A 17,321-nucleotide genomic window follows, 5' to 3' on the forward strand; every position below is an offset into this window, starting at 1 on the left:
ACAGAGATTGTATCATTACATATAATGGGGTTTATGCATTCTTTGGTCAGCATCAGCCATGCAACCTAATACTAAGTGAGTGCAAAGAAACATCATTATCAGTGATTCTGCATTTCCATTAGCAGTTCAGTCTAGTTTGGAAAGCTTGAAAGAGCTCTTCAGTTCTGGTATTTGGAGTAATTCTGAAACTAGTATCTTGCCATCTATATGAATACTATTCTTCATACAACACCATCCAAAAGAGTACAGTTTTTTTTATGCCCAGCCAATAAATATACATGCACTTGAACCTCAGTTATTCTGACTTATATTTAAGCAATTGAGCTCTTCTGCAGCAAATTAAAACACTAATTTGGGTCAAAATAAGAAAATTTGTAAACACCCAGCAAAGGCTGAGACAAAAGAATGAAGTCACAACTTCAGCTCAGAGCAATTCACAAATTAAAAAATGCTAGCCAAGAGTGTACTCAAGGAGCAATATGCACAGCAGTATAACAGGATGGTACCTGGTGATACTCTTGGCTGACTTTTCATCCTGTATTTAGGCTTTAAGGTACTTGGAGTAAAGGACTGCCTGACAAACGTGCTGAGTACTAACTACATTGTTGAAATAATTGATGTGATTATCACCATTATCAATATCCAAGAATGGAGAGATGACATACTTTTGTTGAAAACCAGAATCTGAACTTTAAACGATTTTAGCAAGTGTAATTTTTTTGTTTTCTTTCAATGCATAGAGTGCATATGCCATTTTGTCTAAACAGGTGGGAAAGCCACCAAAACAGTCAACAAAATGTTTGGCAAGCACTAATGATGAGGATACAGATAAACTGTATTGCTTGCAGCTACCTCTGTGAGACATGAATGTGGTGAGGGTTGTAAATAGGGAAGATCCCTGGATGTTACAGTGATGTAGACTCTTGCACTATGCTAGAAATTGCAGGCTAAGTTGTCAAGGGCAATCCTTCTCCTAACTTCAAAGGAAGTTGAATTCAGCTACATAAACTGCAATCAGGAGACTGGTTAGGGGGTCCTGGTCACATGAGAATTAGGCTGATCAGGATTATATTCAGGGGAACAGTTTACCCCAGTACCAGGTGGAGATTGAAAGGCTGATAATGTAATATTAAAGTGGTTTTAATTATTTTTGCAAGCAGTATCATCAAGGTATCTGATGATGCTAGTATTTTGTATGCAGCTGATAGATAATTCATAGATAAAATTTAGGATCCATTTTAATGCTCATTTCAGAACAAATTTATTCTTTAAATTGCTTAATTTATAAATACATAAGTTTAATCTTGAGGTAGTTGGCAGCTCACCTTTGTATATTAGATAGTTTTGGAAGTTTTGCTTCCCAATGGTACTATTAATGTGCAGTCTATTTTCTCTATCCTTGCTACACTTCCCTTTCTTTTTTCGGCTTAAACTCTCCCTTTTGAACTGATACATAATGTATTTGAAAGTTCCTCAAAGTAGTGAAATTTGGAACTGTGCTGTAAAACCATACTTTTTCATCTAAGCATTATCTATATTTACAGAAAAGTAGTTAATATTGAAGGTAAAAAATCCAATTCTTACTAAAAAATGGACAGCACTGGAGGTCAAGAAATAAAATTTGAGACAGAAAGAGAAAAACCTACTTATGAAATACACTTGTGCTAAAAAACGTTTTGGTGTTTTCCTCACCTGTTTAAGCAAGGCGACATAAGCATGCCCTGAGTGAATTCAAGAAAATGACACTTTCTTGAAACGTTTGTAGTTCAACTTCTGCTTTTAAAACTTAGAAGCAAAATCTTTACAGCTCTGACAATTGTGTAACTTGCAAAGGATTTCCACCAAGTCCAGGAAACCCTCTGCAGCCCCCTTGTCCTTGCTCTACCACCACTCTGCCTTCCACCTGCAAAGTGTCATGGCTTGGATTGCTGGGAGGCTTCCTAATGCTGCTGCTATAAGAACAAACACCTTTACAAGGCAGGAGTTTTGATCTGCTAAAATATAGATGATGTTAATCAGTCTTTCTTATGCAAAGGAACAAAAGACTGTGGCAAAGGGCAGGGTTGAGAAGTCTGGTTTTATGGGGCTCTGAACTCAGCCACCCTACAGGTATTTTCAGACTTGGTGAATGTGTGTGCTATCAGGATCAGAAAGAGGAAATCATTAACTCTGTAGTCATCTGTTGATGCTGCATTATTTGAGTCCAAGCACTGATAAAGTATCAAGAGATGTTTTTTATAATCTAAAAATTTGTAAGATATTCTAGCAGTTAAACATTTACCTTTGTGGCCAATACCAGCCACAAAAAGAAGAAGAAAAAGAAAAAAAAATCAGAAACATCAATAAATAGATAGTAGCCTGTATAAAAAATAGCCTCATTTTGTCCTTCATATTATAAATCAGAAAGCATATTAAGAGAGCCTGATGATTTATTTCCACAATTTTTTGTTTGAATCCTGTATGATAAAGCTAATAGATAGCCAAAACCAAATAAAAAAAATGTTTTGTCTGGTTTTGGCCACTGAATCTGTTTGGGACTTACTTGACTGTGTTCTGGCCAGAAGCTAATTCCGATTCTTCAGTCAGATGTTTTGTAGCACTATGCCCTCCAGAAAGTCTGGCAAAAGTGGAGGCAGGGAGATAGCAAGGTATGCAGGTGATTTTCTTTTAGGCCGGATGCCTAGCTGTGAAAAAGGAGTAAGCTATGTGCCCCAAGTGTCCCTACATATCGTTACGATTATGTTCACTTCTATTCAAACCTTCCCCATGATTTGGCAACTGTAAAGCAGGTACAGAGGAGAAAATCTTTGGGTTATGCCTGGTCCCTTTACTGCTCTTCTCTGGCAAGAAAGGTCTATTGCTGAGGTCAGCCAAAGGCTGCAGCAGCAATTTAATTCAGCCATTGGCATCAGTTTCCATTTCCCTGCTAGAAGCCTCTGCTGAAGACTGGTGGAAGGAGCTTTTTGCAGCAGATATCAGACATGGATCAGTCATCTGAGAAAGGTTCTGTGAGCAACCCTTAGGGCAGATTATGTCTGAATTACAGGGAATGCATGTGGACACACCCTGAAAAGTCTACCCCTTGACATCTCTCAATATTAACCTCAAGATCCAAGACTTCACAAGTAGAAATCAAAGGGGATAACACTCTGCAAAGGTTCAAGGCTTGGAATACCTAACAAGGTGGTGCTCTGATGGTGAAATTAATGGTTCCACTCAAACAATAATTGTCAACCTCTTAGCAATGGTGAATGAAGGCCCAAATAAACTGAGACCGATAACTGGAGAAGCCATCTCTAGCCACACTGAGCTAAAATAGATTAGGTAGAGTGACAATGACTTACAGAGAAATAGGTCATTTGTCTTGTGGAGCACACATAATGACACAGAGTCCCACAGCAGAAGCACACTTCCTACTCTGTGTTTTAACATGTACTCCCCTTTTCACTCCCCAGTGGTTTCTTCTCAAGTTCTTGTAATAGCACCCTCTCATCTACACATAGCTTTAAAAAGTTTCCTTGCAGTGGACAACATGTGACTTTAAAAGTAAAATAATCAACAGTGCTCCCACAACCAGTCAACAGAAGAAAATCTTGCCTGTTTTCATCAGCAATAAAATACTATGTAATAACACAGAAAATAAGGCTCATAGCTCACACAGTACCATTTGTAAATCATAAAGATCTGTGAGGAAAGGCAAAGCAGAAACCAAAACATGAAAGCCACACAAACATCTACGATATTAGGCAGCTTTCCATTATGACAGACTTGCCCAAATTATCTATCTCCAAACGCTGTGGGCCTGATTCTCCTTTCTTGCCAGCAGAAAGGAGAATTTTACCAGTCAGTTGTTATTTCCTTCCCTACACCTTGTTAAACTGACATGAACTCCAAACACAACAGACTCGATAGGTGTAATTCTGTTCCATTGCTAGCAAAATATCATTTTAATTAATGACATGATTTTTTTTTTTTTTTTTAACCAGCCTCCAAATTGATTGCTTATGGCAGGTTTCTGAGGGAGGAAAATTCCCTCTTGAAATAGATCTAACTCATTATCTACCACAGATTGTTGATGGATTTCAAATAACCTTTTTTTCCTCCCACAAAACTCCCCCCTTGTATTTAAGGCTCAATTATGAAAAGAGTTAACAACATAATTCCTGCTATTTATTTATTTTTATCAGAACTGGTCACTGCATTACTAATTTTTTCTCTGTCTCTCTTCAAAAGAGCATGCAAACAGAAGCCTCTTTTTTGGGGAATTAATGCAGTCACTAACATGAAAGACAGTTTATTCGCACAGTTCAGTAGCTAGCACACCCTCCAGGTTCTTGGACTACCCTACCTTGGCAGACAGACTCTGCGGTTTGTTGGAGAGGATCTCTGCTGCTTCCCTGCAGCGGGTGGAAAGGTTCAGGATAGCAGCAGCTGCTGCTATGTGGGTGTCTTCACTACATTGACCGTAGCTATAAGAGTTGGCATGGCAAGGGCTCTGTGTGTGGGCGCTAGCACTAGGCAGTCGATTAGAAAATTTCACTGGATTTGAAAAATGCTTTGCTGTTGAAGAGAGATTTGATTAGCAATCGCACGTATGAGATTTTACCCATTAAATAGTTTTGTTTCTCAGACTACAATTTCATAGCATTAAAATGTTCAAAGAATACATTTAAGACAATACATTTCCTATTGGCAGTAAGGGTTTGCTGTAAAAATGGCTTCAGAAGCACAATAATTTCATTTCTATCGGACAAATACACATTTTTCAACAAAGAACCCAAGACTTTTACGTAGATTTTACTCATTCTTTACCCAGGCACTGAAAGCAATGATGTCCAAGGAAAGACTGAACAAGCCTGAGTGCGTTACCCATCGTGACCTGAAAACAGTGGTGGGCAAATGCAATTGTAAATGTATGCTTATAAAGGATTCCTCTTGGAGCTCTATTGTGTAAAGAAACAACAGTGGCTTGTCCAGTCTTAGCTAAAACAACACTGCTTACCCTACTTAAATAAGTCTGTTATTTAAATAGTTTTGCTTATGTAAGTAAGGAGAACAAGCCCAGATGAACCAGAGCAATCAGATAAGAACATTACCTGTTAGGAATATTCAGTTCTTATTTTGTGGATATTTTTAGGAATTTAAGTCCACACTTTAATAAATTAAAAAATGTATTGACAATTAAGATCCAGAATATTACTGATCTTGGCTCTCTGTCTTATGTTGGCTATTATTTTGAATAATACACAGATTTATTAGGCACAAAGAGATCAGTTGAGAATAAAAAATTAACAGGTGAACAGAGAAGCACTTTCACAGAAGGGGTGTGTGTAGCTCTTTGTTTTCTGCTCTATTGTAAATATTTATTCTAAAACAGGTACAAAGAAGTCTGCTCTATGGATTTTAGATTTTGAGATGTAGCTAACTGTTACAGGAAAAGCTCAGCACCATGGTTTCAGCTTTTAGGAAGCAACAGTCACTTCTTTTGTCTGTAGCTCTCACAGTGTCCTACAAAGATAAACTAAGTAAAATCTAATTTCTCAGCCTACACCCAGATAAAACAAGAACATTTCTGCATGTGGCCATCTGCTCACTCTGTAAAGATCTGAGCCCCAAAGCTCTGGATCCCTTTGGATGTAGAGCTTTAGATGAGTACATTTTAATGCTAAAGACTACACAAGACACTGAAGAACTCATCTATCCTCAAACTTGGGATGCTCTAAAAGAAGTGCTTGTTTGCATGCACTGACTGTAGCTGAATGTCATATTCAGTTGTTCTAAGTACTGGAGGCATTTCACTAGAGCAATACATAAAAGCCTTATGATTCAGTTCTCCCTTTCTCCAGTGCTGCTGTAAAACTGTAGCACAAGCAAGAAGGTCTACATTTTTAGCAGTTACCACATCTAACTTCAAGTTATAATTAAAGAGCAAAAAAAAAAATGCATGTTCCATTATGCACCCTAAAAGATTTAAAAAGTTAAAAAAACAGGCTATGAAAGGTTAATGTTTTGTTAACAAATCAAGTTTGTAATTGCAGAATCCACACAGGACTAATGATGGGCTTTTGGCTAGCTACATATTTACATAGTACGCTAAACCAGACACCACATCATCAGCTTCTTATTGAGGACTTTTGTATATCTGCATAGTTAAAGCACTCACCTGCTCTTTTGCTTTCACCTTTCCATTAAAATAATAGCTGCACACTGCAATCTTTGCAAGAACAACAGGCTGCAAACTTCATCCCTAATATACATTATACATAAATTGCATATGTATGTATTTGCATTTGTATAAAAACATTTCAGTCATTTTTTTCCTTGAAATGAACCTGTGAAATAGTCATACATCTGTGCAAAGAGACAGCTAATAGAGGATATTCAATTTTACAAACAAAATTGGAAAATCTACCACCCAAGAAAGGGGCAATGCACATATTTACTTTCATCTGAACAAGCCTATTTTCCACACCAGATAAATATCTACTTTTCATTTGCAATTTTAAAGAGGGTATTTGCGTATACACGGAAACACATAGATGCCTACAAACATATATGTGTGTGTGTGTGTGTGTGTGTGTGTGTGTTTTCTTGGACAGATACACTAAGAAATATATAGATATATAAATTTTATAAATATATAAACCATATATAATATTATATTGAATTAGAAGCCTATTGTATTAATTGCATTAATTATATTGTACTAATTATATTAATTATATATACGTATACATAATTTTCTGCTTTTCTGTTCACCTATAAATGTTCTCCTTTGATGGGATAAGTGTGATGCAATTTGGTTTTCCTTTTTGCTTCTCTTTATGAAATTTTTTTGTCATGAACAAAAGAAAAAACAACTAAAGTGTCTTTTGTCACATTGTTTTGGATCTATTTTCTTCTGAACACAAATACAGTGCAATGAAACACTTTTTTCCCATTTCCCTCATGGCAACAGAATCCTTTGTTTCTCTGAACTAAAAAGTGTTTTATAATGGTCAATACAATGACAGAATCTTGCTGAAGTTTCCCATGCAGATAATGAATAACATCTGCAATAAGTATTCAGTGTTCACACCATGGTATCTCATTTGTACAGAGTAGTACCTCAGCAAATTTGTAAGTGATGCAAGCAGAAGAAACTTGGTGACAATTTCATGCATTGAATATGTCTGCAATACAAATATGATGTGGTACAGAAATATGAAATTTTAAAATTAATTCAATCCAGGCCTGGAAGAAATGCAGCCAAGGTGCATGGTCATCTAGGAGAAATAATACCTGTATGGATGCACCTAAAACATATTTGAAATGCCTTTAAAACCTAACTTGGATTTCTTTGTACTACATCTCATTATGTGTTGTGCAGACACATTCCATAGGACACATTCATGGCAGCATCTTATCAATCACATAAAGTTATCACAATTTAGTCAAGGAAGAAGGTATTAGATATGACATAAACTATTTCTTTTTAGTACTTTTTTTCCCTGATAATTGTTTTTAAAATTAACATCAAAAAAGTAAACCTTCTAGTGATGATACTTGCCATTCTAGCATTCTATATTTAACAAACAAGTGATTACATTTAGCATTGTGGCCACAAGTGGTTACATATGATACCTACTGAGATTTTTTGAATTCTAGACATTTGAAAGCAAACCAAACAATGACAACAAAAATGTCATTAAAAGTTTGCCCATTTTCCAAGAGATAATGGATTTTCAAGCTTACATTCAAGGAACTGGGGTGTTTTCCGTCCTTGTGCGGCAGGTGCTGTTGTGCGTTTGCCGAAGACTTGTGCATCAAAGCTGGCATAATCAAATGGTACTTTCCCAAATTTCTCCTGTTCTTTCGCCAGAGTGGCTCTGGAGGAGGTGACTGACTGTGAAGTTCTGTAATTGTACTGAGGTACCTCAGGCTGCTTTGCTAAATTTACCCTGCAGAGAGGAGGAAAAGAATGGATGAGAAAGACAAGAATATCTTTAATTAGCCCTTTCTTGTAAAATAGGATACAGTTGCATCTCAGCATCAGAAAGTGTATTGTTGCATGTAAAACTTAATGGTAGGTGTATATAAGAAACAAATAACGTACATGTGGTGGCTGACCTAGGGGTTAAAGAGTATTTTGACTTTATAAAAGTTCAAAGCTGAGGACATAAAAAAGTCTAGTACACTTTAGTAATAATGTAGGCTACTTACAACAAAGATACTTCTAGATTACTACTACAGCATGGTGTTTCCTTTATTTCTAAAAATTGTCTGTATTTTTACTAGGCAAAGGACTTGTGGATTTATGGATCACCGTTGTTCCCACTTTACTGTGAAGGAGTATGGTATAAATATAACATAAGATGATCCAAAATAATTGCTTCTGTTATTTGGGAGGAACAGATGATAGATGGTGTGTTATTTCATTTAGCTACTGTTCAGTAACTACTTGTCTTTAGTAATTTCCTAAGGACTTTTCATATGTAGAGTTAAGGCACGTGCAGTTGGCAGACACATGGACATAATATTCTGTAATGGCTCTGAAGGAACCATTAGAGCTGATCATGTCAATAATCCACAAATTAAAGTGTCCCTAAATAGACCTGAATATAATAGGTTGTAATGGTTGTGGTGCCAATGATGTGCAAATTATGCATGTCTGTAGGGTCCATATAACTCTCAAACAAAACACAATTGCAATAAAAAATGTTTCCTCTTTTTGATGCCATTATATGAAAAATAAATTAAACTAATTAAACCAATAAACTTAAAATAAAGAAGCTCAAAATATGAATTATTTAATGGTAAGGAAACAGAACGAGCAGAGTTCTCAACCCTTTCAGGTAACATTCTACTTATGGGATCACTGGAAGATACCTCCAAAAAGGATCACAAAATAGATGAAGACTCAGCTGCTAAAAGTTTAGTAAGGTCAAAGCGATCTTTAATCAAGTTTCAGTGGCCACAATATTGTGGTCAAGGAACACTTCTTGAAAATTACTTAAAACATTTCAGCAAGATGAGAAATTTGGTTTGCAAAAGAAAGACATTTGAGAACCATTAAGTAGGCTATGTGTGTTAAAGTAAGATTTAGTACACCAGATTTGATTGTTTTTGAAAAGATTCATGGTCTTTAATGCCAGCCACACGCACAAGAACCAGCAGAAAACTGCTGGTGAATTTTGAGATACAGAAAGTTATTTAGCTTTAGAGAGCTTCATCTTGGAAAACCAAGCTACTTCCTGCAGCTGAAATCTGAAACGGGAAAAAGACTGAGGTCTGATCAACAGAATTTGTGCAGAAATACTTTGGATAGACTAGTTTTTGAGAGTTCCTACCTGTGAGTCTGATCGTGGCACTGCCCAGCTTTTGGAGAATCAAGCTGGCTCTTTTCCTGTGACATTGCCAACTTTTCAGCTGCAGCGATTGGACAACCAGAAAGGCTGTTTAAAAGCAAAGTGAAGAAAAGAAAAAAGAAGGAAAAAAACCCAAACACATGTTAAAATAAAATCTTAAGTAAAGGAAATATGTGCTGTGGAACCCACTGACATTGAACTTTTCTGGTGCCCTGTGTGTCAATGGAAGCTGCTGCTACTGTAGCCCAGATTTGTATGTTTTGCAATCCTTAATGCAAAGGATGTAAAATCTCTATATTTGAGGTGATGTATCTGGAAACTGAATCATGTAGGAGTTTTCTACAGTTTGGCTTTGATGTTTTGTGGCTAGCAAGTCACTGGTAAATTTTTTGATAAATGACATTTACTTTGTCAGCTAAGCCATGCATATAAGCCTCCTGCTGACTAAAAGGAAAGTGAATTTGGGAAAAAAAAATAGGGGTATATGAGCAACTGTTGCCAAATAACACATTTTGCCATTTCAAGTTGTGCTTGCTTTTTTTTTGTATTTGCTTTATTAGATTAGAACGTTTTCTTTTCCTATTCTTGAGTTGCTTATGATACAGCTGATGTGCTGCAAAGATGACAGGAAACACAGTGAAAAAATATTCCTTATTTATTCTTTGATCTGAGTTTGTAATCTCTCTGTTAAAGACTAACTTCTTGTATTAAAGACAGTAACATAATATGATAATCCTTGGTTTTGGTACACTCACACAATAACAGCAGTCAATGAGCATCAAAAAAAAAAGCAAATCCCACAAAAAATCAGTTCAACAAAGAAAGCTGGTTTTGAAATATTTATGTCTCAAGTTTAATTGCAAGACTGACATTATATTTTTCAAGAAGCACTGATGGAATGTTTTAGATTGCTGGCTTCCAGCAGAAAGCTGTACTGACAAGAGTCATGCCAACAGCAGTGGCTTGCTGAAGACAGAGCGTATCGGCTCTCTGCCTCACCTGCAGCCCAGCTGTGGTTCCTCAGCTGCCTGTCTGGAAGGCTTTTCTCAATTTTACTTTATCCTTGCAGGAAGCAAGTTAAACAGGAGTGTTCGAAGTGAGAAGATGACATTCCTGAGGGTAATAAATGGAGGTAGTTTTTAAAACAATTCTAAAATATTCCACTTAAAATTTTCTGTTTTGCTAAAATGCAATGCGTCTTGTTGGGAAGTTCCTGCAAAGGGCTACCATGTATGTGATGCAGAATGAAGAAGTTTTGATTTCCAATCCATTTTCCAGTTGTAGCAATAATAATTTCATTCCTAGCCCTTGTACATGATGATGTTTCACTGTGAAGACTGTGATGAAATTGTAGCTTGAAATCTCATCTGTGAAAAATACTAATGGAATTTATCATCCTCATTGCTGCAGCCATTTTTTATGCAATGAAATTAAACACGATTATTTGGTTATAAATAATACAGGCTTCCCTTGCATTTCATACGCATTCTGTAGTGTAGTTACACAACATCTAATTCCAAGATGTGCCCATTGGTTTACTCCCCAGAACATGTTATATTTTAAGTGGACAGGAACTTTTCTACCTTCTGTGTGTGTTGCGATTGCTGTTGACATGTCCTCTTCCAGTGCATCCTGGGGTGGGGCACTTTAAAACATTTTCGTGCATGGCAAGAACTAAACAAGAATAAGGGAAGGGAAAAAAAAATAATAATAACATGCATCAATTAAAAATACATATATTGAAAAAAATAAACTTTTCTTTGGACTCAGATTCTCAATTCTGCCCCATTTAATCACGAAAGAAAAGGAGAAGCGAAGAACCTACAACACAGCACAGCTGGTGCCTCCAGCACATACCAGTTTAACCCTATATTACTGTAATGTGGCATTCCACATGCATATCATTGTTTCTGGGGACTTTAAAAGAATAAAGGTGGAAGTTAGCAAGGATGTTGCATCATGAAGCTCTTTGCCTTCTGATTTATATACAACTAACACAGACAACTAGAAAAGGAGTGTGATAGATTAGCCCTGGGCCACACAGTCATGCTACATATAGCTGCAGACCCTCTTGCTCAGGACGATGACCTTTCAGATACAGGAGGCTTTTTATGCCTCACAAATGAGAAAGACGATCTGATATGAGTATATCCTGATACCTTCTGATCATCTGAGCTGTGCTGAAACTACTTTATACGAGTTGGTCATGCTCCCAAGCAGCGGCTTATGCTATCAGCTGTGGTTACAACTTCTTGCATGTACATTTCTTATGCCCTTTGGTATGGCTCATCTTTACTAAGACTGAGATGTACAACTGTGTTAAACAGAATAATTTCTTGTATGTCTGCCTTCATGACTTCAGTACTGTGTTACCCCTTTGGGTGCACAGTGCTTCAAAAAAGCTGACTGTTCAGTTGACTGGTTTGTTTTGCTAGAAACAAAATTACAATGTTTTGGGGTTTTTCAATCAGCAGAACACTGATTGGAAGTACAATAATTAACAAAGACCTGTTAATTTTAACTTTTTAGAAAGCTAATGCTGTTAAGTTCTTCCAAATGCAGAAGCCTGTTTAACTCAGCCAGTGTTCCCATAAATACAGTTTACTATCAGATTTAAAAACAGACAGAGCTACACTTAGGGCAAGGACATTGGTAAAGCACAAGTATCCTTTTAATTTGCTGTTATGCATGTCACCACAAAACAAACAAACAAAAAAATCTGACTAACTAGATTGTTTAAACAAATAGTTTCGCATTAGGTTTTGGCTTATTATGCAGCATTTCATTGTATCACATCACAGGATTACACGCACACACAAACCAATGTAATCAGATCAGCACAGTTAAAAATAAGTAGGGAAACAGTCTAGACTGGACAAAAAAAGGGTTAGCACAACACAGTCGTACAGGAGGGACGTGCTGTGGACAGACGCTGGAATGTACTGATGGAAGTAACCTTTTTGAGCTCAATGGTAAGGGGGACACTGGAAATATCTCTGAATAAGCATGCCCAGGCGTATCACTTATTGGCAATGAAAATCAGCAGCTCTAAAACAAGCCCATGATTTCTGTGGGCAAACCTTAGCAAAAGCATGGGCAAGCAAGATCTTGAAGAGCCATGACACTACAGTAAACAGGTCTGCTGGCAGAGTGAAGATAGTTAGACTCTAGTATTCTTCTTCCCAGGCCATCTGAGGAACCTACTGCTGTTTGAAATGCTCTGCTGCTAAGGAGTATTTCAGCTTCACAAGTGTGAGAAGTAGGACTGTAACTAAGGCCTGGACAGCAAAGAAGGGGTGATGTCTTCTCTACAATATCACCCAGAAAAAGTGAGTTTCTTCTCCAGCATGAGCACATACTACCCACAATATGAGGCCAGATCCAGTTGTTAATTCTGGACTGCAGGGTGATGATACTCACTTTCTAGTGGCACTCTAACTTTATGTGGACAGCCTGAGAGACTGCGGTGGTGAGGGTACAGCCCAGTCACGTGCCCTGTGCCATCACATCCTGGGATGGGACATTTGGTTTCTCTCTTTTCGGGCCTGGGTGAATCTGCAGAGAAATCAGATAAAGTTTTTGTTTGGTTTTAGCCGCTGTCTGCACTCAGCTGAGCGACCCTATCAGCGTGATACCCTCTATTTTGTACTTCAGATGTAATTCCTACACAGAGTTTTAACAGAGACATATGTGATTTAAGCATCATTTTAGGTTTTCACAGTGTCTTTTGAACAATGGCTCCCCCCTCCCAATATGCCAGTTATGTGCTAAACTGTAGAGCAGTAGGATTGCAGTGTCATTTATTCCATTCAGTGCCTCAAACAGGACAGAAGCCACAATCCAATAAGCCAGAAAACTTGCATCATCAGCCAACAGCAAGATCTATAAAGGGATAAATAAAAAAAGCAGAAACAATCTTTTACTCTGTTAATGTCAGACTCTGGGAAGCTGGGACAACCAAATAAAAGCTGAGGTATGAAACAAATAAACAAACAAAAAGCATTTCAACCAGAAGCCATTCCTTAAATATCGCAGATCTCTAGGCTGTAGGTTCTTTGTTAGGAAACTGAATACATGCCACTTTACATTTGAGAGGCAAGGCAAGCAGCTCCCTCCGGTACACATGGCAATGTTGCTTTGTGGAGCAGCCCACAATGACAGTGAAAACATGGAGCAGCCGATACCCTTTCAAAGGCGAGGTCTCAGCCCAGCCCCTCAGCTACCACTCTGTAATGGCCACGGTGCATTCCCAATTTTTATTTCAAACACCTAGAATTGTGCAAGAAGCACTGGTCAGAAAGCCTTTATTTGACATCCAATGCAGGATTAAGAGTCTGGGCGAGATAGGAATGAATTCTGGTCCAGAAATTCTCTTGTGAGAAATCTGGAAGAAGTGGCTGCATAAATTGCTGAGGATGGTTTTAGCTCTGTGATTGGCTGCCAACAGCATTCTGCACCAGGGGAGAAAACAGCTGTAGCCAGCACAGAGAGCAGCCTCCTTCAAGCTCATTTTGTTGGACTGTGAGGTAGGACTTGCTCAGAGACAGGATCACCAGAGACAGCTGAGGGTTAAACTTCCTGGCAAGTTTTTAGGTAAAAAAAGAAAGAAAAAAATTAGTAGGGAGGAAAGAAAGTAGTCTAGGCATCAACAGGAGAGTATATGCTTTTTAGAATCACTGCAAATGGAAGTGCTGCAATAGTGGATAGGAACTAAAGAGAGACCCTGAAATACGATTTAAATTTTCCACCACTGATTGGAAAGGTTTATCATTAAAAAATGGAAAAATGTCAACTTAAGCCATGTTCTGCTGATGTAGCACCTAAGAAAGAAAAGCAAGAGCTGAGGGGTTCAGTGGTGGGTATTTTAGAAATAAAGCCTAGTTTACTATGTAAAGTGGAAAAATTATGTGCCTGATGCTACTTTGACTAAAAACATGTGTTGTTTATACAACATGAACAAAGCTGAGTTTGTTCCTACAAGACTGTTACCTCTTAATTCGCTTGCAAACTACATTTAATAATAACATGGCCAGGTTCTGCCATGCTTACCACCGCTGTTCCTTCCTATGTGTGCTGTGAGAAAGTCACATTGACACCAATGTGAACCTGGTGAGCACAGCAGGTCTCAGGATAAGAAGAGGTATCTATAAAATTCCTGCATATATCACAGTCATATGAGCAAATAAAGGTGCATGTACTTTAGCAAGGAGGTAGATTAATACCATGCATGCACAAGTTTAGACATGCTAATGAAAATACTGCTTGAGACAGAAAAATTTGATGCATGCATATTCCTCCCAAATACCACAGGTAATATTTTACAGTTGCAACTCCTAGAAAAACTAGTCAGTTATACACTAAACGCTTTGGATAACAAAACTACTATAATATATGCCATGGCCACAGGGACTACTCTAAAGTAACACTAGAAACAAAAATCATTTATCAAAAGCAGAAATTGCAGCAATTCTGGGGTGACCTCAGTATATTTGAAAGCCCAAAACAAAAAGTCAAAGGACAGATGAATGTAGTCACCACAGCAGAGAGTGTGCTTATAAAGTGACATCTCCTGATGTTCTGTAATTATCCTCAATTGAGGAGTTTCATGCAAGACAGCCTGGTTTACATATCAAACCTAAATCTTTTAAATCTCCATTTCTGGAAGCCTGATAAAGTACCACAAATGGAGCAATGCTCCTACATCTTGGTAGGATGCCACAAACCATCAGAAAAAATGAAGATTTTGTAACTTACTGGTAATTCTGCTGATGGTGAGTGAGGCAGAAGAGCATGGCTTGTGCTTTCCTGGCTCAGAAATGCTGGCTGTAGAAAAATGCAGTGTTGATACGTGACGTAGGCTGAACTCAGTAAAAAACATGGCTTAGGAATTAGGTGGTATGTATGGAAGAGGCCAATTTTTCACCCTAACCTTTCCTTAATCATCTTTTAATGCCTTCTCTTTTGGCTGCTGAAATTTAGGAGGTGCCCTATGGAGGAGAAGGCTGAGGAGGAGGAAAAGGAGGAGAAGGAGTGTCAGTGCCAGCTACACAGCCCTTTTAGTACCCATTACTGATCATTTCACATAGTGGTTTGGCAGAAAGCCAAGTACCTACCGTTTAACCAGGTTAGATATAAGGCACTAGTATGAAGGTACATAATTAACAAAATTAGCAGCTAAATTCCAGATTCTTTACTGTTGTTATAAACCCCAGCTCAGAAACCTCTATCAGTCACAGGATAAATGCTCTAAGCCAGTAAGAACAGCCAAAAATCCTTCCTTACGTTTGTTGCTGTATATCTGTCTCCCACCAATGTCAATAACTTTGGTTTGTCTCCTTTCCCCCGCTAGATGCTCCAGAAGAAACCTATCCAGTTCCTTGTACGTGCTGTGAAACACATGCCCTTGCTCTGCCTGCAGAGCAATTGCTTGTTCTAGCAAACTCAAGTTCCCTTTTGTTTTGTCCAGCTCAACCGACACGTCTGTGGTTTCTGACAGGCACTCGTTGTCGTCTTCTTCACTTTCAGGGAAGGGATTCTGAATTCTCTTCTCGAAAGGATCTGGGTGAGACTCCTGGGATGTTCTTAGCTCTGTTTCTGAGTTACAAAGTGTTTCACAAAGGCCAAATTCTACCTCTTCCTTCTTAATTTCTGGGACTTCCAGGATGTTAGGTTGATTACACTCTACAATATACTTCTGAGTTACATGGAGCTTTACACTAGTTTCTTCTGAGAAATTCGAGGAGCTGTCCCACTCATTGTCCATAATTTCAGAGTTACTTTCATTTTCCTCAGATGAACAGTATTTTGAGTCAGAAATGACAGTCTTTTCCTTTCCTTCAGTTGAGTTAATCATGTAACATTCATCAGTGTCATCACTTTCTGTTTTTAAGGATTGAATGCCACTATCATTTAGATTTTCTCCCACTCTTTGACTAGGTGCATCTTTTGCTAATTTTCCCACTTTCATCAAAGATTTGGCCATGGATTCTTGATAGCTGGAGTAGTTATCTTTTCTTTGACTGGAATTTTCTTGCTCACCCGAATGAGGGGTTTCCTCAGATGATTTTGGAGCACTTTCTTCTGCATGAGAAAAAGGCAAGAGAAAAATAGATAAGGATAACTGCTTTTTGTATCTTGTTGAAGTGATATGAAGATACTTACTTACCAGTCATCATTTCTTTACTCAGAGGTAATGTGAAATGACAGAATTCACACCAAGGCTGCGTTTGAAATGACTGCTTGTAGTATCACGAAAAGCCCTTCTAAGTTTATGTCTACTTTATATTATAACTTCAAAGCTATATGAGAAAGAAATACGTTGCTATTTTTCACTGATGTTGAAGACATACATTACCTTTAAAGTCATGCACATTCATGCACATTTATATAAGTATGATGTGCCATATATAGATATAAATATACACAATCTATATACTGTATGCATATATACATGCACACACGCACCTCCATTTTAAAATTTCTCTGATCTATTTTCACTTTTCTTTCATCTAAGATTCCCAAATATTTTCTCATAATATATCCTAATTACTTTCCCAGTCACCCCAAATCCCATGAAAGACCTTGATGGAAAAAAAAACTCAGTGCTTCACAAAAGGCAAACTCCTGGTCACCATTGCAGTTGCCACATTAAGTGATAGATCAGGTCATGCACAGGCAAACAGAAATGGTTGTTATGTACAGACTCATAAAGGACTTGTTAAAGACACCACTGAAGTGCATCCTGTCTTTATCAACATCTTTCTTCAGAAGAAAAGCAGCAGCCAGCAGGTAATAGAGGCTGCATATAAGAGAGGCTGTCGGTGAAGAAGACAATACGCCTTTTGTATCTCATTTAATTTTTTATAAACATTTCCTCTGACAAGGACACTCAAAAATACATCTCCATCATCTTCCTTTCTGGCAATTATCTCTCTAAAATCAACACTGGTTTGCCAGGATCAAGTAAATATTGCC

At 37.7% G+C, this 17,321-nt stretch overlaps 1 protein-coding gene across 10 annotated transcripts in view; it reads right to left on the bottom strand.

The window, feature by feature from the left end:
* Positions 1–17,321, bottom strand: part of ST18 (ST18 C2H2C-type zinc finger transcription factor) — a 169,329-nt gene that overhangs the window by 29,859 nt on the left and 122,149 nt on the right. For all 10 annotated transcript variants that reach the window (XM_057397771.1, XM_057397772.1, XM_057397766.1 and 7 more), the window contains 6 exons: positions 15,630–16,427; positions 12,768–12,902; positions 10,931–11,021; positions 9,330–9,434; positions 7,735–7,940; positions 4,349–4,560 (listed from right to left, as the gene is read on the bottom strand). In XM_057397771.1, coding sequence (XP_057253754.1) covers positions 4,349–4,560; positions 7,735–7,940; positions 9,330–9,434; positions 10,931–11,021; positions 12,768–12,902; positions 15,630–16,427 — 1,547 coding nt within the window. The remainder of the gene's footprint in view (positions 1–4,348; positions 4,561–7,734; positions 7,941–9,329; positions 9,435–10,930; positions 11,022–12,767; positions 12,903–15,629; positions 16,428–17,321) is intronic.

This window comes from Pezoporus wallicus, unplaced genomic scaffold (assembly GCF_028554395.1).
Source record: "Pezoporus wallicus isolate ANWC-B61680 ecotype Strahan unplaced genomic scaffold, APGP_CSIRO_Pwel_v1 contig_227, whole genome shotgun sequence".
In the NCBI taxonomy this organism is placed as follows: domain Eukaryota; kingdom Metazoa; phylum Chordata; class Aves; order Psittaciformes; family Psittacidae; genus Pezoporus; species Pezoporus wallicus.